We start from the raw sequence: 20,987 nt of genomic DNA, 5'->3' as shown, positions 1-20,987 counted from the left end.
CATTGTGGTGTGAGGCACAAAAGGATGCTGGTTTGTTCCTGATTCTCAAAGATGGATCACATATGGCAGTCGTAAAAGGTGTTGTTGCAAACTCTCCTTGATGAGACTGTATCCAGACTGATCAGCACGCCTCCATCCAAGGCAACTTCAGCACCCTGGAAAAAACAAATACAATAAATAGTAATAAGCATTTAATTCACAAAGAAAACAGAATTAAAAGATGTTTAGCTCAATTACAAAATAAACATTTTCTCCATATTGTGTCACTACCACACTGTAAAACTGAATAAAGGTGGATCTGCTCTGTGATATCAATAATAAAAAAGTTTTCAGCTTGACATAAGTAAATATATTTTTGTAGTCAGTTTCTTTTGTTAAAAATAAGACAGTGTGCATTTTTGTCCTGAACAACAATCAATTTAGGTAATGTTAGCCAATCTTCCAAAGTTTATCCACATAACTAAGCCTGACTTTGTTACCTTTACTATGTTTCATTCTGTGTTTCAAAACTACAAAAAACTAAATTATCCATGAATAAATGTCCCCTGTGATGCATTGTGGGTATTTCAGATTAGTGATAAATGGCTTTTCTAACAATCAGGAATAGATGAACTGCATGGCAGTGATGATGGATCAGATTGGTGAGACTCAAATCTGGGGATATGCAGGCAGAATTTTCCCATGATGCCCTGGGCCAGAGTGTTTCTATGTGTTTAGATGTGTTTAAATGTGCTCAGGTGAGTTTAGATGTTGAATGTTGTACAGAGATCACTGCTGGCATTCCTTTGTTCATCTTTCTGATGGACTATTGTTGATTTTGATGGTCAACACATCTGCACCATGAGTGAAAAGAGGACTTCCTGAAAATGACTCTGACTGACTTATGTCTGCACTCAAAAAGTTAATAATTCCCTGAACCTTTCACTGATGAGGGAAACTTAAGAAGACGTGGAAACATGTGGGTACTTCCTTTGCAGGCATTGTTTAAGGCGTTTCTAAGGAATACCTGCAGTAGGAGGGAATCCTAATTTATATAATGCAAATAAATGTGTTTAACTGCATTGATAGCATGAGCCATTATTACAAGCTGAGTTTAACTGAAACTACACGTATTTCAAATAAAAAATAAGTTAAATTAAAATTAGTCTTGTTGAATCTACTTGAAAATTTAAGTAAATTTCACTTTGATTTTTTTGTTCTTAACTAAAACAGAGCAGTAGTTTTTATAAAGATTAATCTGGATAATCTACAAAAAGATTGTATACAGAAAGTTGCCTAGGTTTTTCTAAGTAGATTTGGCTGAATGTTTTTATCAGTGTGCTCAGAGTTTTTGTTGTAACTGATACGTCAGGGTTTTTAAGTAGTGGAAATAGACTTTTAGAGTAATCATTACTCGTACATTTATGTCGGGCTAACTTGACTTGACTTTTAGTTAAAATGCACTGTGGAAACGTTCTTACAGATATCCTGTTTTAATCCAACATGTGTGAATTATTTTTGTAAAGCTGCATGTTCTTCATCACCTGGATTTTTCCCTTATTTCTATCACATCTTCAATACTGAATGTCACTGATGTTTTGGACTTCAGAAGGTCCACATTAAGGGACTATAGATGAGAATGAGTCCAGAAAACATACCGAACCAGGATATCACAGCTGCTCCCTACAAGTGGGACTTAGCTCACTGAGTTAGTGATTTCACTCATGGTGCAAAAGTGTCTAATGCCCAAAGGCATTCTGGGAACAATGAAAAAAAAAACACTTAGAATGTTTGAGTACTGTTTACTCAAAACTAAAAATGTGCTCCATCAACACAGAAAATAGAGCTGAATAGGCATTTTGGATTTTTAAGTTTAAACAAGTTTTTTTTAGCAACCTTCAGCTGTTGCTCTTTGGTATTTACTCGGGTATTCAATGCATCTAATATGCCTCATATTTGTAAGGTACAGCCCTCTAGATTTTAGCTAATAATAGATAAAACGATTGATGCTTGCAACAGGATTAAGCATGTAAGCATGCTCACAACATTGTTGGTCACACTCGCTTTCTCCTGCAGTCCCAGTTTCTCCTGTAGTCCTAGTTTCTCCATAATCAGCTCAATCCTGGATGTGATCCCAGCCATGCAGCTCTCAAGCTGGAGCACCTGTTGCACAAGCCTTTAATGGAGAGAGGAGAGGAATTCATTGTTAACTTCACATCCAGTGCCATGACGTTTATTTCAAAGAGTACAAATTAAAAAGACAAAACAAAAACAAACCCCAGAAATTTGTCCTGGTTCACAAAGGTATGAACTGATTGGTTCTTCTGCTCAACAGGAGGCTTTTCAAGTAATTCCTTCTCATAAATAATTCCTAGATTGTTAAGTTCAGCAGAAAGAGCATCCTGAGGGGAAAAAGGAAATCATCGAACTGCTTTGCCTTTTTTTAAATAAAGTATTGAATTTAAAAAAACAGTGATGTATAGACGATGACACAGACCCTCTTTTCCTCCAGCTCCATTTTCATCCTCTCTTGTTCAGCTCTGTCCAGAATTTGGTTCCCATCCTGGTCAAAGCGTGAAAAGGCTGCAGAAATTTCATGATCAGCGTGTCCCATCCTACAAGACATCAGGACAGTGAGGCCTCTGAATTGTTGCTATGCTATGTTAGATTTTTTTCACTTACTCTTTGAGAGTTTCTCTGAAGTCCTTAAATTCAATTTCTTCAGATCCTGATCGCAGCGCTTTCTGAACATCTGATATTTTCTCCTTTTTAAGTTTCAACTTTGAAAACGTTTTCATGTAGTGCTAAGGAAGAGGAAAAAATTTTAACTGTCACAGTGATGTTTCTGATTTTACATAAATATATTCATGAGCAAAGGTCAAAGGTCACTTCCTGCTCTTCAGAGTGAACACACCCCCAAAACCAAAGACTATAAAGCATCAACACAAACAAATAACAGAAGTAAACATTTCCTTATGTACTTCAAACAATAAAGGAATGTCAGATTTGTTTTTCATCCTCAGATGACAAAGGAGTGTTGAAGAAGTGCTCTGACACCTCAGACTGAAACTACAGAGGAGAAAAGCAGGATTCCATGTTCTTACTTCAAGTATGTGAATATCCATGTTAACTCATGGTTAAAACACACACAAGGCCTCTGAGGACACTTTAGGACACAGGTGTCAAACTCAAGGCCCGGGGCCCAAATCTGGCCCGTGGAACAGTTAAATCCAGCCTGCAAGATGATCTCATATTTCTGTTCTAACTGGCCCATCAGTCTGAGGTCTGCAGATTTCCTCAGGTATAAAAATGTGAACTTATCCTGATGATTTAAGATATCCTTGTTAAGTCACAAAATCTGAAAAACTAAGGAGTTAAAATATTTAGATGAGAAGTCAGGAATGTGGGAAAAGAAATTAATTTGTGTTTTAATTTCACATTTTCAATTTAGAATCTCACAAATAGGACTCAAACTTCAGATTTTGACTTTTCATTTCATATTTTAGCATTTCAACTCATTATTTTGACTTCTGATATAATATTTTGAGCTTTAATATGTATAATTCTACATTTTTCATTTATATTTTGACCTTTTTAACCAATTATTTTGTATTTTATGTTATATTTTCGACTCCAAACTTTGACTTCGTAATCTAAAATTTCTAATCATATTTTGACTTTTAATTTCATGATTACAAATTTCATTTCATATCTTGACCCTATAAATTCATGATTTTGACTTTCTTTCCAATATATTTGCCATTAAAAGCATTATTTTTAAAGTTCAATTTTATGTTTTTGACCTTTCTGAACTAATAAATGTACTTTTCTCAGATTGTGAGCCTTTAAACTTATCTTTTTTACTTTTTAAATGTCAAAATCATTCATCATCAGTGCTAAGTTTTTTTTTTTTTTTTCATATTTTATTACTGGTGAAATAAGGTTGACATTTTCTGGTTAAAAAGGCGACCCTGTTAGACCCTCAGGACAGTCCTGAATCCAGAATCTGGCCCCTGCTGTGACTGAGTTTGACACCCCTGCTTTAGGACATCTCTAGTCTTAAGAGAGAGTTGGACAGATGCCTCTAAAGATCATCATTTTTAGGTTTAACTCACTGGCCATTGAATTTGGGCCTCTAGAGACTATTAAACCGTTTTTATATTTTAAGTTTTTAATTTGCCAGAGAGCCTATCTTTCCCATCTACCACCATTCATTCTGATGTCATAGTTTTATCCAGAAAGAGGAAGGGCGTCGCTCCCAGACGGACGTTCCTACCTGCTTGATGATGTCAGTAAACTGTAACTCATCTTTCTGGGACGAGAGCTCCTCCTTCACCTCAGAGTAGGTGTCATTTATGATGGCCAGAAACATGTTCTAGAAGGTACAAAAACAGCAGATAAGCACTTCCCTTGTATTTAGAAGAAAAAGTGAACAGAAATATCTAAACCAGTGGTCTTAAATGGTGTGGCAAGCCTCACTATTTTGCCTTAAGGCAAGTTTAGATGTGCCGTGAGAATTTGTACCATACGTTATTACTACGACTTTATGGCGAGTACTGTGACCAGGCCCGCCCATAGATCTGGCTGGACCCCTGAAAGGCCCCAGAGAAAGGGCGTTGTGATTTATTGATGATGTCAGTGTATGTGTGTTGGATCAGTAGCATTGGTGCTAGCATCCTGGCTAACAGTTACCTCATTAAGAGTTGAAAAGCATGGCAAGCTATTATTGGGTTGAAATTGGTGTTTAATTAATTATTAATTCATGCTATTTTTAACAAAGTTAACTAAATTGTCTACCCATTTTTGCCATTACTTTTGACCACTTAAACCATTTTGCTGCTTTTTAGCAATTTGCCCACTTTTGACTAATTTTTGCCACTTTTTTTTAGAACTTTTTGCCACATTTAACCCATTTTTGCTACCTTTTTGCTAATTTTTGCCAAATTTTGCTATTGTTTAACCATTTTTTGCCTTCTTGTTCCCATCACATTTAACCCCTTTTAACCACCTTTTAGCAACATTAAACCTTTTTGTCACTTTTCTGCCACTTGTGATCTATTTTGCCACATTTTTGTACCAATTTTCACCTATTTCTGACTTCGTTTTACCACTTTTTGCCCAATTTTACTTTGTTTTTTTCATCACTTTTAACTCATTTTTGAGACCTCTTGCCCACTTTTGCCATCTCCATGATCCGCCAGTTGGCTGGGTCACAGAAAGCTCTCCCCTTTATCTTCCCTTATAGGCCACCTTGACATTATTTAAAAAGTCAGTTTTGTATTGATTTAAATATGGTGTGCCTTGAGATTTTGGCTTGACCTTAGGGGTGCCTTGGGCAAAAAATTATGCAGTGGTTCTCAACTGGTGGGTCAGGACCCAAAAATGGGTCGCAAGGCTCTTTCTAGTGGCTCACAAATGAGTGTCAGGGGAAAAAGTTACAAAAAACCCATCTACAGAAGCCCTGAGTGGACATACAGTAATTTCATACATGTATTTTTAGTTTTCCTGTGATTCAGAGTAAACTTCAGTATTTTTCTTAGCATTTCTACCTGTTTATCTCCCTTTTGTTGGGAGTTAAAGTTGGTTTACCCAACATAACAAGGAAATTCTTAAAGAAATTACCAAACTTCCATGCTATCTGGGGAAAATGGAGTAAAATAAGATGTATGCATGCAAATCCTTCTGTAATGAACGTGCTTTTCTAATGTGCTTCTTTTGTCCCATCTCTTTGTTCAATAGGTTTTACTTTTTAGGGTCCAAATATCAACATTTTTGAAGTGTTCTTTTGACTTTATGGTGTAATGGTAGTCAAGAATACTGATTAACTAAGATTTATGAAATAAATGACGATTTTTTTTTCATTAGGGTTGTGATTTCTCTGAAGGAGGAGGTGGTGAGTCCTGCTATAAAATGGTTTAATCTGACTGTTTCATAACCTGACACACCAGATGGATTTGTTTCACACATCCATCCAGAAAATGTTCAATACACAGCGTTTGGGAAAGAGCGGAGCCTTTGAAAAAAAACCTCGGAGTGTGATTGGATGAATGTTCTATCTGTCACATCTTTATGGGCCAATCAGAGCAACAACACACGTGACGTAGACGCTAACAAGCTGCACCCGCACCCCTACTGACTAGGCTAAACTCCATAGAGAACTGCATAACGCGAACCAGGGCAACTGTAGACATGTCAGTACACGACTTTTGTTGTTTTTGAAATGAAAACAACTAACTGCTGTTCTTTGTTCTTCTTTTAACCAAGAAATGTTGTCAAGTTCTGAGAGAACTGGTGCTTTAGCAGCATCCACGCTAATCTCTTCCACCATGTTTGCACCGGCCTCTTGTTGGTGTCACAACTCTGCCGTGCTCAAAAGGACTGCCCCTCGTCACTGATTGGTCCTGTCACTTTCTAAGCGGGCCCAAATGGTTCAGGTGGGAGCTTTGCAAGATGGATTCACCAGTGAGAAACACGGAGATGGGTGTATCCATCCAAGGTTAACTGTTTCATGTTAAGCTGATAAAATTAAATGACCCTGTTAGCTAGCTAGGGGCGTATTTGCTAAGTTAGCACACTGCAATCCACTGGTCAGCTTCTGTGGAAATGAGAGGTGTGTTAAAGACTTACCAGCAGAACAAAAAAAACAAAGAACACGTAGGTGACAAAGTAGATTGGTCCAAGGACTCTGTTAGCTCGGTCAATAGCGTCATAATCAAAGTCTCCAAGAATTATCCGGAATTGTGTGAAGCTGCATTTAAAAAAAAAGAACAAAAAATTTGTTTCTGCCCGCTCATAGAGACTCCTAAGCTACTGTTTTTGACGCCTCTTACATGCACTTGATGAAGGTGCTGAAAGACTCGACCTCTGTCCCAAAGAGCAGATATCCAAGCTGAGCGTAGGCAAAGAACACAATGAAGAACATGATGGCGAAGCCTATGATGTCTTTAGCACACCGGCCCAGTGTGGAGGACAGCTGAGTCATGGTCTTGTTAAAGCTGATGTATTTAAAAACCTAAAGAGGAAAGCACACAGTGAGATGATAGAAAAACAAACCTAGTGTTAGACATGTTTGTGCTTTACCTTGATCCATGCAAAGAACAGATTGACTGCATTCATGTTGTTGTACTGCGTCTGCCAGAAGGCCAGAAACTCAAAGTCAGCGTAGATATCAGGCTGCTCCAGAAGTTTGTCAAGCAAGTTGTCAACTTTGATAGTTCGAAAAATATTGAAGACGATGGCGACAATGGCAAGCTAGGAACGAGGATAATTTAATATTCAGATAGCGAGTGAAGCTGGAGATAGGACGTGGAAGAATCAAATAGAGAGGAGCATTTTCTTACCATGATCACAACAATATCTAGAATGTTCCAGATGCTTCTGAAGTATGAGCACTTGTGTATTTGCACCTCAAGAATCTCCTCAACAACATAGTAGACGATGAATAGACAGAAGAAGATCTCACAGCCAAGAATGAAGTAATCCCAGTAGGTGATGTAGCGGATCAGTTTAACCGTTCTGATTTGGTAGGACGGGATCGCACCGCCAGTCGCTGGGAACTCAACCAACAACCTGAGAAACACAGGAGACTCAGTCAGAAATAGGGGTGAAACCTTTCCAGGTTTTTAATTGCAGGATTTCTTTTAGTGGGGGCGGGTTAACAGTGGTGCCACCAGGGGTGTCGCTAGGGATTTAGGGCCCCCAGAAAAAAAACTAACACGGGCCCCCCTTAACCAGCTTGCCAAGCAACAAATGTTATGCCATTTTTACAAATATCCATGCTTCTTAATGTATTTTTGAATCATAATTGCTTTTATGAGCAAAATTTTTAATATGTTTAAATTAAATTTGCTTGTATGATGTTGCAGCATTGGACTATACCATTTGGACATTTTTAAGGGAGGAGCACCCCCCCTCCCTACCAGGGGCCCAGGTAATCAGTGCCCCCCCCCCCCCGCTACACCCATGGGTGTCATTTTATTGTCCCATCTGGAGCCAAGAATAAAGTTATAATTCACCTGATAACACAGAACATGTTGATGTTTGCGTTGTAAGTGGAAAAGTCGACAAAGACTGCTCTGGTTCCTCGGTCCAGCCACAGGTTGTCCACCAGCTCCCTCAGTATGACTGTGCTCTCCTCTTTAGTCTGACTCAGGTCTTGGTAATATCCTGCTCCACTGTAAGTGGTCAGCAAACCCCAGTGAGAGGAACCTTTGATTTCCTTCTCTGTGTGATACGTCCAGCTGCAGAGAAGGAAGAGAACGTTGTTTTCTGTTCTAGAAAGCAAATAAAAAACAAAAAAGAAGGAAAAACTGCAGGCTTACGCTGTGCCGTTGAAGAGACCGAAGCTGAGCTCATCTTCCTTCTTTTCATTGTAAACATCATAACATCCTGTCATCTCATCCTGGAAGGTGCTGTGGACCCTGCAGGAGTTATTCATTATCTTGACCTGTCTCAGTCTGGGGACTCCCAGCAGCATATTCTCATAGTAGATAAAGGACTGGTTTCCACTGTCCAGCGACTGGTTGTTGTACCATCTAGTCCAGTAGAGGCCATCCAGTAAAGGGCCTTGGGTAAACTGTTGGTATGACAGAGACAGGTAAGCTTTTCAGCAGGGAAACCAAAACCTCATTAAAGTTTCATTCTCATGTCTCATTTTTGAATGAATGTAGAGGAAAACTCACTGCCCAGAAGTCCGTCATGGTGCTGATGGACTGAAACTTCACTCCAGTTTCACCGGCCGTGTTCACAAACAGGTCAGTCATGGCTTTGGTGTAGTAGTACGTGCTGGAGCTGGTCATGCCGTATGTCACTGAAACACAGTGTAATCATTGTTTATTGATTGCTATCTGACTTTGCTCAGACTCAGCTGTTGCTCCATTCAGCAGTCTGAGATAAGACTAGCAGACAAACGAGGCCTCATTGAGGACCTGTGGCTGCGTTTATGTCACTGCAGTCAGAAAGATCTAGATTAGAGGCCAGGATTTGTTTGTTGAGCAAGAACACTATCCTGACGCAAATAGGCTCATCAAACAATGTAAATCTAAGGCAGACAAAGCAACAAAGGTTGGGGCGAAATGCTCTTATCACTAAAAGGCAATAGCCATGTTCCTTTCACCATCACAGCATAGTCAGACAATGGCTTTCAGGCTCAGGAATAGAGGGCAATTGTGGCAAGCTTTAAATGGGGGGGGGGGGGTGTAAATCAACAGTCCAAAGTGCCCTATACATGAGTATCCTGAGCAGTCTTCAGCGCAGCTAAACATTTACATGTTGTACTAATCATCATTTTTACTAATGTAACATGTGCCAGGGATGGAACCATGGTAATCTTGACTCAGAATCACTGCTGTATATCACACATACATCACATTCACACAGACACTTACAGAGGCAGATATCCACCAGAAACAAGACATAGACCAGTAACTCCCGGAGAGTGGTTCTGATGAACAGTTCTCTGTTGTTTGAAGTGTTTTCAGTCAGAGTTGTACCCCATAGGCCTAGAAAGATATTCATTATATCAATATTCACCATATCAATAATCATCCTATCAATAATCATTATATCGAAATCACTATATCAATAATCATTATATCAATAATCAGTACATCAATAATCACTGCATCAATAATCATTATATCAATAATCATTATATCAATAATCACTATAGAAATAATCATCCTTTCAATAATCATCATATAAATAATCACTATATCAATCATCATTATATCATTATACTCCTTATATCATTAATCATCCTATAAATAATTACTATATCAATAATCATTATACCAATAATCACTAAATCAATAATCACTTTATCAATAATGATTATATCAATAATCAAAATACAAATAATCACTATATCAACAATCATAATACCAATAATAATCATATCAATAATCATCATATCAATAATCATTATATTAATAATCACTATATCAATAATCACTTTATCAATGATCATTTTATCAAAAATCATTATATCAATAATCATTCTATCAATAATCCTTTTATCAATAATACCTATAATCAATAATCATTCTATCAATAATCATTTTATCAATAATACCTATAATCAATAATCATTATGTCAATAATCATTTTATCAATAATACCTATAATCAATAATCATTATGTCAATAATCATTTTATCAATAATACCTATAATCAATAATCATTATGTCAATAATCATTTTATCAATAATACCTATAATCAATAATCATTATGTCAATAATCATTTTATCAATAATACCTGTAATCAATAATCATCATGTCAATAATCATTTTATCAATAATACCTATAATCAATAATCATTATGTCAATAATCATTATCAATAACGACCATGTCAGTAATCCCCTGATTGGGGCTCTGTGATGACATACTGATATTATGTCATCACAGAGTCAGAATCAGGTTCATAATCAGAATCAACTTTTATTGTGAGGTATTAAAAACAAAAGAAATGATGGAGTCTAAACCAAGGTTTATTAGTTTTGGATTGTTTTATTAGTTTCCTTTTTTATTTCATTTTCATTATCTGTGTTTGATTTCAGTGTAGTTTAGTTTTCATTAGTTTTAGTTTTTACTGATAGATGTCAGGGCTGAGTGAGTGTCGTACATTTTTTAAAACATATTCTAACAGGCGACTCTTCCCTTATCATTGTATTTACTTAATGATGATGTTTGATTACAACTCCAGACATAAAACTACCACTGTGTGAAGTCTTAACCAATCAGATCAGACCATTTGACACTCCTCAGACTTGTGTGTAGGTTCCAGTCAGTATGGGTGTGTTGAAGACTAAAACTAAGGATATTTTGTCTCCTTTTTTATTTTATTTTAGTTAGTTTTGTAAGCATACGATACAGTTTTAGTTAGTTTTCTTTCTTTTTTTTTTTTTTTTTGGTAAAGCTTAGTTTTGATTTAGTGTAGTTAACTAAAATAATTTTTGAATTTTAGTTGAAGTTATTTAGTTAGTTGTAGTTAACCCCCTAAAGCCTGAAACACAAGTAATAGCCAGAAAATTCTTATGTTTTGAACCTGAAATGTTCATTTCTACTGAAATTAAAAAAAAAAAAATCAAAATTTCCATAAAATTTAACAAATTTATTTTTAGTATCTCATTTCATTCATTAGGTGTTTTTGGAAACTGGTAATCCACTTGAGGGCATTTTTATCATTTATCAGATTGTATTCAGAAGTTTTTTTTTGAGTAATTTATTGAACATATTGATTAGACAGAGGTATCATAAAAGTATGTATCGAATATGTGACAACAGGCGTGAAGGGGTTAACTATAATAACCTTGATTTAAACAAAGTTAAAAGGAGGCTCTGCTGATGTCATAACCAAATAACTATTTAAAGGCAATATGAGAAAGTAGAAACATTCTAAATGTTGCTGCAGACTCATGATTAAGGACAAAGTGTGCAGGGTTAACAGGAAATTACAGGTTGGATTTCTGGGTACTTCTATGTGATGATGGATTTTGTCAAAATGTCAGAGACTCATCTTTAATTGTTAATAAGCTAATTATTGAGAAGGCATGCAAAATTCAGTTGTCTACCTACGTTTGATATAAAAGCAGCAGCCCTGTTGTTTCTTCTCCAGGTCATGTCCACTTGATTGCTGTCCTTCCTGAAACAGGCCAGGGTTGTTGTACACTCTGTCCATGGAGTCCTGGAAAAGGGGCTGAGGATTGTAAATGGTGCCTATGGCTCTGCCCAAAGGTGGAGGGGTGCTGCAGAAGCCCTGGTTTACCCAAGCCCCAATATCTTTGCTGTCCAGCTCACACTCGACTGGTCCGGTCAGATGGCTTTCAGCTCGGTTGTTTAAGCACTTCATGCTTCTGGATGCCTTGGCTTTTGCTTTATTCAGCGCTGCTTTTAGATCAAAGGAAAGTCAAGCAGAGCAGAGCCAGAGAGCCCATTATAAAGGGTGGATGACATCAGCTGGTCGAGGGCGGAGCTGCTCACCAGCTGGAAACCTCTCAGTGATAAGTAATTATTCTTCTACTAATAAAGCATCCACATACATGGAATTTGTTCATATTTCACCATATTATGAAGAGTTATGATAAAAAAATGAATAAATAAATGAGAGCTTGGAAAATCTTTTACACATGTGACACTGGCATGAGAGTTAGTAAACTGAGCACACCAAAAAATATAATTTAAGAGTAAACTAACCCACTCTTAGCCCAGATTAGTAGACATTACTGGGAATTTGAAAATCTAACAAAAATGTTGCTCATAAAAAACTGTGGAAACCAACAGCCTTGGACCATTTTATAGTTTTCATCACCTGTCTTGACTTGATAGCGTTCCTGGAAAAGTCTGCAATGTAAAGCTGAACAGCTCTATCTTTTCAGAGCTGATAAAACACATTTTTAGTTTGAAGTAAAAAGTTCTCAATCTCTGTAAGTGTTTTCATCATGATACTAGAACGGTTTCACAATCATCCATGCAGAGTCTTCCCAGAATGCCTTTGGGCAAGGGATGCTTTTGCACCATGAGTGAAGTTTTCCACTCAGTTAGAGAAGGCCCATTTGTTGGTTAAATCTTTAATTTTAAATAGATAGTGTGTTAAGCTTGAAGGAGGAGCACTTTCTGGATAAATCTGCTGTTCATGTTTACACTCTGACACAGAAACTTATCTGTGATTCATTTCAATTTTATACAAAATTTTACATCAGTCCAAACAGTTGACTGATTATTCAGATCTGCACCTGCTGCTTCCTCCTTGCGCGCGGCCCCCCCCCCCCCCCCCGCCAACTGCCTAGCCGAGCAACAAATGTTACATGATTTAAAAAAAAAAACATGTATACATTTTAATGTATTTTGAAAGCATTATTCACCCATTTATGAGCAATATTTTTACTATGGTTGAACTCAATTTACTTGCATTATTTTGCAGTGCTGGACTATACTATTTGACATTTTTAAGGGAGGAGCAGGGGCCCCCCAGTGTTCATTTTACTCTATTTGATACAAATTTCAGTGTGTTGACTGATTCGATTTGGCCCTTTTAAATCAATAATGACACTAATTATTAAAAAGAAAATAGATAAAAACACTTTTCATTGCAGGCTCCTCAAGACCCCCTCCCTACTGTAGTCCCAGGTAATCAGTACCCTTTGTCCCCCCTGTGTTACGCCCCTGTGTTTCATAGTCAAACAGAAATGAGTTTTTATGATATCAGCTTTTGTTTATTTTTTTTATTTTTTTTAATTATTTTTTTTATTTTTATAAAGACAGAACAAACCTCTGAAGGTGTTCTGGGGGTTTCTCCCCAAGATTTTTGTTTAAATAAAAAGCCCTATCTTTATGACTGAACCATCAACATCATTTATCATCAAAGTGGTCTCTGAAAAGGTGGTCTCGGATCAGCTCCACTCCCCCAATCAGCCACTCTCCTCTCCTGAAGAAACTGCACCTGTGAGTACTGCACCATCCCCCACTCCCGCAGCACCAGCTCACTCCCTACCCTCTCACAAAAAGCCTCATGTTTCACAGCCTGACCCCTTTTCCAGGGAGATAGGGGGGGCCAGTAGTTTTTGGATTAGGTGTTCTTTTGTTTTCAATCAGCAGCCCAGCAGTTATCCCACAGATAAAGCTAGAATAGCTTATGTCATAAATCTACTTAGAGGTAAAGCCGCCAAATGGGCCACTGCCATATGGGAGCAAAGATCCCCCATTCTAGCTTCTTTTCGAGTTTTTCTAGTGAGATGAGTTTTTGACCACCCCTTCTTACGGGGCCAGGAAGCAGCTAAAAGTTTATTTGCTTTATCTCAAGGTTATCAGTCTGTAGCTGACTTCTCTATTGATTTCTGTATTTTAGCTTCAGAAAGTGGTTGGGGCGAGCACGAGCTTCAGGGAATTTATTTACGAGGGCTTAGTAACGAGCTTAAGGACGAGTTAGCTTCACGAGATGAGCCAGGTTCCCTAGAAGAATTAATTTCATTGTCTATTAAGATTGATAACCACCTCAGGGAGAGAGCCAGGGAGAGACTACAGTCTAGAGCAGACAGGGCCCGTAGTTTGGCTCCTCCTCCTGGACAGGTTACCCATTCTCCTCCACCATCAGTGTCACTCAACACTGCTTCACCTCCTCCTGCCTCAGAGGAACCCATGCAGCTGGGGAGAGCGAGGCTAGTGAGCGTCAACGAAGAATGAGTAACAAACTGTGTCTCTACTGTGGCCAGGCGGGCCACTTTTTAGCCTCATGTCCCCAGATGTTAAAAGACCGGGCTCCCCAGTGAATGAGAGCGCACTGGTGAGCCAGACCTCCTCCTCTCCTAGCTCTCCCACTCGTATCTCCGTGCCTTCCTGTCTCCTGTGGGAAAAGGATTCCCTTCCCCTACAAGTCCTCAGAGACTGGAGCTGATGACAATTTCATCAACAATGAACTGTTAAAGCAACTCAATCTACCCCTCAAGCCTCTCCCTAGTCCCAAGAACATCACGTGGATGAAAGGCTCATAGCCATCGTCACTCACCGCACAGCCCCTTTAACCCTAATCATTTCAGGTAACCACAGAGAAGACATCTCCCTTTTTTGTTATTCCTTCCCCTCACTCTGCCATTGTCCTAGGTCTCCCCTGGCTTCAACTTCACAATCCCCAGATTAACTGAAAGACAGCCTCCATCTCCAACTGGAGCGTTCACTGCCATTCACACTGCCTTAGATCAGCCAATCCTCTTTCCAGCCGACCCTCTGTTGCCCCCTCTCGGCCAGATCTCTCCTCAGTGCCTCAAGACTACCATGACCTCTCCCCAGTGTTCAGTAAAGAGCTGGCCCTCTCTCTACCCCCCCCACCACCCTTACGACTGCACTATAGACCTTCTCCCTGGAGCTCCCCGGCCCAGCAGCCGGCTCTATAACATATCACGCCCAGAGACAGAAGCCATGGAGGCTTACATTCAAGATTCCCTTGCCTCTGGTCTTATTTGTCCCTCGTCCTTTCCCCTTGGTGCAGGTTTTTTCTTTGTGAAGAAAAAAGATTCTACCCTGCATCCCTGCATTAACTTCCAAGGCCTTAACGACATCACAATAAAAAATAAGTACTTCCCCTGACTGACCCCTCGTTCGAACCTCTCTGCTCTGCTTCTGTGTTCACCAAACTAGACCTGAGAAACACCTACCATCTAATCCGCATCAAGGAAGGGGACGAATGGAAACCAGCATTCAATACACCCCTAGGACACTTCGAGTACCTGGTCATGCCCTTCGGCATCACTAACACCCCTTGCAGTTTTCCAAGCCCTCATCAATGATGTCCTCCGTGACATGCTCAACCTGTTCGTTTTTGTTTATCTAGACGACATCCTCATCTTCTCCTGCACCCTACAGGAACACAAGCAGCATGTCCGTCTAGTCCTCCAGAGGTTACTCGAGAACAAACTCTACATGAAACCAGAAAAATGCGAGTTCCACTCCCCCTCAGTAGGCTTCCTCGGCTACATCATTACCCAAGGACAGCTACAACCTGACCCAGCTAAGATCAGTGCTGTTAAAGACTGGCCCATCCCTACCACCCGCAAAGACCTGCAGAGATTCCTGGGGTTCGCCAATTTCTACTGGAGATTTATTTGAGATTACAGTAAAGTTGCTGTCCCTCTCACTAGCCTTACCTCTGCTAGCTCCCCCTTCAGGTGGTCCCCGGAGGCTGACGCTGCCCTCAGGCGCCTCAAGGAACTGTTCACTACAGCCCCCGTCCTCAAGCATCCAGACTCCTCTCTCCAATTTGTTGTAGAGGGTGATGCCTCAGACTCTGGAGGAGGAGCCGTGCTCTCCCAGAGGGACCCTATCACTCACAAACTTCACCCCTGCGCCTTTTTCTCCTGCCGCCTCTCTCCTGCAGAACAGAACTACGACATGGGAAACCGAGAGTGGCTCGCAGTGGTTTGGGCTCTGCAGGAGTGGAGGCACTGGCTGGAGGGATCCAAAGTTCTCTTCATAATATGGACAGACCACAAAAACCTTGCTTACCTGTGCTCCGCGCCGCGGCTCAACCCACGTCGGGCTCGTTCGGGCCTTTTTCTGAGCCGTTTTGACGTCACCCTGTCCTGTCGCCCTGGTTCTCGGAACACTAAGCCCGACACTCTCTCTCGCCTCCATAATCTCTCCCGGGAGGGAGAGAGTCCAGATCTCACCCTCCCCCCCTCCTGCGTCGTGGGAGCAGCCTCCTGGGATATCAAGGCGGTAATAAGAAAGGCCGAGGAGCAGCAACCCAACCCAGGGACAGGTCCCCCTGGTAGGATGTTTGTGCCCAACTCCGCCCGTTCCCAGGTTCTCCAGTGGGGGACCGCATCCAAACTGACTTGTCACCCTGGTACTCATCGCACTCATTCGCCCACTGCCTATCCCTCACCGCCCCTGGTCACATATTGTTCTGGACTTCGTTACTGGACTGCTGCCTTCAGAAGGTAATACAGACATTCTCACCATCATTGACCATTTTTCCAAGTTTGTGCACTACGTTCCCCTGCCTAAACTCCCTTCTGCCCTAGAGACTGCTAACCTTCTCGTTACTCGCGTCTTCAAGTCCCATGGTATCCCCAGAGATTCAGTGTCAGACCGCGGACCACAGTTTGCCTCTAAAGTATGGCGAGAATTCCATAAGGCAGTGGGCGCTACGGTCAGCCTCTCATCGGGTTACCATCCCCAGACCAACGGCCAGACGGAGCGGGCCAATCAGGACCTCGAGGCAGCCTTATGTTGTGTCGCAGCCCATCATCCGGTCTCGTGGAGCACACACCTTCCCTGGGTTGAATACACACACAACTCCCTCACCTGCGCGGCCACAGGTATGTCCCCATTCATGTGCTGTTGCGGTTATCAACCCCCATTATTCCCCGAGCAGGAACATGCTGTGGCCGTCCCCTCTGTGGGAGAACATCTTCGCAGGGTGAGGGAGGTCTGGAGGTGTGCTTGTGCGGTGCTCACGTGCTCGACTGAATGTAACAAACGGCTTGCTGACAGGGCCAAAAGGTGTGGCTTTCCTCCCGTGATCTTCCCTTGGATGTAGACTCACGTAAGCTGTCTCCCCATTTTGTTGGACCTTTTGAGATTATTAAAGTGATTAACCCCTCCGTGGTCAAGCTTAAGCTCCCGGAGTATATGAAAATCCACCCCACCTTCCACGAGTCTCTCCTGAAGCCTGTCATTACTAGTGACCTGAGCCCTCCAGCCGTTGCCCCTCCACCCCCCCGGATCATCAATGACCATCCCGCGTTCTGCGTCACTGCTTCCAGGATTCTGGACGCCAGGCCCTGTGGTAGGGAATTCCAGTTCCTGGTAGACTGGGAGGGATATGGACCTGAGGAGCGCTCTTGGATTTCCAGACGGCCGCTACTGGATGAGGGTCTCATCCGAGACTTTTATGCTGCACACCTGGACAAGCCTGGAAGGACGACAGGAGGCGTCCGTTAGGAGGGGGGTACTGTGGTGGTTTTCAGTTTTGGGGTTTTATTTTGGTTTTATTTTGGTAACTTCCTGTTCCGGTGTACTTGGTGTTTGTGGGTAACCTCACTGTGCTGTCTCTGAGGCTTCCCTCTCCACGCGGGCGCTGAGGCTGATTGGACACACTGCATGTCTTCAAAACGGCTGTCCAGATTCACCTCAGTGCCAGAGTATCCCAAGCCTCTCACCAGCATGCCTCACTCCCTGCCAGCCCAAGCCCTGAGCACTCTCACTCTAAAGCCCCCCTTCACTTACCTGGACTCCTGGATCGCCCCCCCTTGCACTATTTTCACTGTGTACAATAAAACCTTTAAAACTTCGTCCTGCCTGGTCTGCCTTCTGGGTCCAAAAATCCACATCCACCACATTTTGTATCTGTATTATTTTTTATTTCTTCTACCACACTGTTACTGCTGATACTCTGACTGGTTATTTATAAAAACTAGACTAATTTAGTTTCAGTTTGTGTTGTCATGCATGTGCTGTTACACAGTTAACTTATCTAGGTTTAAATTCTGATTTAGACAGTGTTTAAGTTTAGTTTCTGTTTTGCACTGTTGCTTTAAGAAGCTCAGGGAATCATCCAGTGTGATGTCATGTGACTAAACCAGGAAATAGAGAGAAAAATGACAACACTGAGGTGTATTATTGCATATGACTCATGTGAGAGAATCCTGTAACATCTGCCATACATCTTTTGATAGCATCGTGGGTATGTATGGTTCATTTGTTCATAATCTTTATCCTCAGATGAGTATTTTTAGGAGGAATGTTTAGTTTTGTTAAGTTTGATATCATGTTTGTTTAAGATGCTTTCTGATCATTAGCTTAGCTCCATTAGCTGTCTGGAGTACGCAAAATACATAAAAATAAGTAGTTCATTATGAGAAAGAAGATAAAAAACAGATGTAATTCATATAATTTTGCATATTTTGCTGTGTTTGTGTACATGTTAAAGGAAGCCTAAAACTGAGTTGTGCTTTTTGTATGTTTTAGTTTCACACTTTTCAACATCTTCAATAAACCTGTGGACAAGCTGAGAAGGTCTTCAGAGTCTTGAAGTTAGGAAAGAGTTTAATTGTCTGTCAAGATATATACGGCACATGTATTGAGGACAGAACAGTGAAACCACGGCTTTCTAGCTGGCAAGGCAGCGCAGTGTTACCTTCTTCATCACGTGTGGCATGTGTAAAGTCATCACAGAAGTGTTAAGGGAGAAATAAGACAAGTCTGTGCTATGGCGGAGAAAGCCTCATCATTTAAAACACACTCCCAAGTGTCATTTCAGTCAGTGAAATCCAGTTCATTTTCAACGGGCTCAGCTGCAGCTAAAGCTAGAGCAAGAGCAGAAGCAAAAGCACGCCTTACGTTTACAGAAGAGGAAATAAGCTTAAAGCTAGAAAAAGCTAAGTTAGAAGCAACAATGGAAATGCTAAATTACAAAAAAGAAACAGCTGCAGCAATTGCTCAAGCAGAAGCACTCGAAGCTGCTGTTGATGGAGAAAGTGAGAAACTCAGCTCCAAATTCAATCCTGATCCGACTCCATCAGAGGCCACACAGTGCACAAGACAATATGTTATTGACCAAGCTATAGTCAGAGAGTCTGAATCAAAGCTAGGTGATGATGTGCCTGCGGTAAATACAGAGCCAAGCACTAGCTACGGCACATTACCTTCTCATCTCAAAGCTGAAGCAGAGCCATTCTCTCCAGAGCAAGCCAGCACAGCTCATTCTATCTCACGACAGCCTCAAATCTATGAACAGGACTACACTCCACGTAAAGTGAAGTTTAAAAGAGATCAAGCTTCTCCTGCGCAGCATCATAGTCTGTCATCCTATCCTGCATCTCCAAACTACAATGATGGTGACTCAAACATGAATGACTTTGTAAGGTACTTTGCTCGTCGTGAGCTTGTAGCAACAGGCTTACTGCAGTTCAATGACAAGCCACAGAACTATAGAGCTTGGAAACGATCTTTCTACACAGCTACAGCAGGTTTGCACCTGACACCAAGTGAGGAGATGGACCTGCTACTCAAGTGGCTTGGCAAGGAGTCAGCAGAGCATGTGGAACAGATAAGAGCAATACACATCAACCATCCAAGCAGCAGGGTTGGAAATGATCTGGGACAGACTTGACCAGACATGTGGCTCAGCAGAAGCAATAGAAGATGCTTTGTTCAGACGAATTGATGCCTTCCCAAAAATAACAAACTGATGGAACTCAAGGCAGCAAAAGACGGGGAGACTTACCTGGTCTTTCTTCCTCGACACAGCAAGAGGTGTCAACCCAATTGTGCAAAACTCCCATTTCATTTGCAGGAAAAGTGGGCTTCAGTTGATGCATCCTACAAGCAGCAAAATCATGTCTTCTATCCTCCCTTTGGATGCTTTGTTGACTTTATTTGCCAGGAGGCTAGAATTAGAAATATCTGACAGGTAGATCTTGCTCTAAGATATGCCTTGTAAAAGTGTATCCAGCCGGCCAAAAAGAAAAAGCAGTGAAGCTGTATGCTATATTGGACAAGCAAAGTAACCGTTCACTAGCACGCTCTCAGTTCTTCGAAGTGTTCAGTGATCAAAGCCCAAGTGCTCCTTACATGTTGAGAACATGTGCTGGAGAAAAGGAGACAACAGGAAGAAGAGCCAGTGGCTATGAATTGGAATCTCTGAATGGAACAGTCAGGATCCCACTACCAAGTCTGATTGAGTGTAATAACATTACTAACAACAGAGATGAGATACCAACTCCCAATGCAGCTATTCATCAACCACACCTGAGGTCAGTGGCGCACCTCATACCAGAAATGGACTCACAAGCCCAAATAAAGCTCCTCTTAGGCAGAGACATTATTAGAGTTCATAAAATCCGCAAGCAGGTGAACAGCTCACACAACCAACCCTACGCTCAGAAGTTAGATCTAGGGTGGGTCATTGTAGGCAATGTATGCCTCGGGAGTGTCCACAAACCACCAACCATCAGCACCTTCTCCACAAACACCACAGAGCAAAAATGTCCCACTCTCTTCGGTCCATGTCCTAATGTGTTTCATGTCAAAGAGAAGTACAGTGACCTGCAGGTCATCAAACACCCTCCAGCAACAGTTGAGCAGAAAACCCCCTGTGATGCAGATCATCTGGGATGCATGGTGTTTGAGCGTAGCAGAGATGACCATCAAGTGGCTCCTTCAATTCAAAATGCTTCTTTCATGAGAATATTGGATGAAGGACTAAAGAAAGATCCAGATGGTAGGTGGATTGCAACATTACCATTCAAATCCCCACACCAGCGTCTTCCTGACAACAGGCCACAAGCACTGAAACGTCTTACAACACTTAGACGCAACTTCGACAGAAAACCTGAAATGAGAGATCATTTTCTCAGCTTCATGGACGAGATGTACAAAAACAGTCATGCTGAGTTCCTCTCAGCCCTCCTTCCTCTCAGCGAGGAAGAAGAACGTTGGTACCTGACAATATTTGGCGTGTATAACCCAAGAAAACCAAAGCAGATCCGTGTAGTGTTTGATTCAAGTGC

General features: G+C 41.1%; 1 protein-coding gene across 1 annotated transcript; it reads right to left on the bottom strand.

The window, feature by feature from the left end:
* Positions 1 to 56: 56 nt before the first annotated feature.
* On the bottom strand, positions 57 to 11,830 carry pkd2l1 (polycystic kidney disease 2-like 1). Its single transcript, XM_041789757.1, has 15 exons — positions 11,557 to 11,830; positions 9,366 to 9,479; positions 8,661 to 8,788; positions 8,301 to 8,554; positions 7,995 to 8,219; positions 7,320 to 7,548; positions 7,060 to 7,230; positions 6,810 to 6,991; positions 6,607 to 6,727; positions 4,256 to 4,354; positions 2,662 to 2,783; positions 2,477 to 2,594; positions 2,257 to 2,381; positions 2,023 to 2,155; positions 57 to 155 (listed from the first exon to the last, which is right to left on the bottom strand). Exons 1-15 carry the CDS (start codon positions 11,828 to 11,830, stop codon positions 57 to 59), a joined length of 2,394 nt encoding a protein of 797 aa, XP_041645691.1.
* Positions 11,831 to 20,987: the final 9,157 nt, after the last annotated feature.

This window comes from Cheilinus undulatus, linkage group 6, assembly GCF_018320785.1.
Source record: "Cheilinus undulatus linkage group 6, ASM1832078v1, whole genome shotgun sequence".
Lineage (NCBI taxonomy): Eukaryota > Metazoa > Chordata > Actinopteri > Labriformes > Labridae > Cheilinus > Cheilinus undulatus.
This window is presented reverse-complemented; position numbering and strand designations above follow the sequence as displayed.

Coding starts and splice junctions, on each gene's coding strand:
- pkd2l1 (XM_041789757.1), bottom strand. CDS start 11,830: ATGAAGTGCTTAAACAACCGAGCTGAAAGCCATCTGACCGGACCAGTC. Junction 8,789..9,365: donor TCTGGTGGATATCTGCCTCT/GTAAGTGTCTGT, acceptor ACTGTGTTTCAG/TGACATACGGCATGACCAGC. Junction 7,231..7,319: donor TAGATATTGTTGTGATCATG/GTAAGAAAATGC, acceptor CCTCGTTCCTAG/CTTGCCATTGTCGCCATCGT.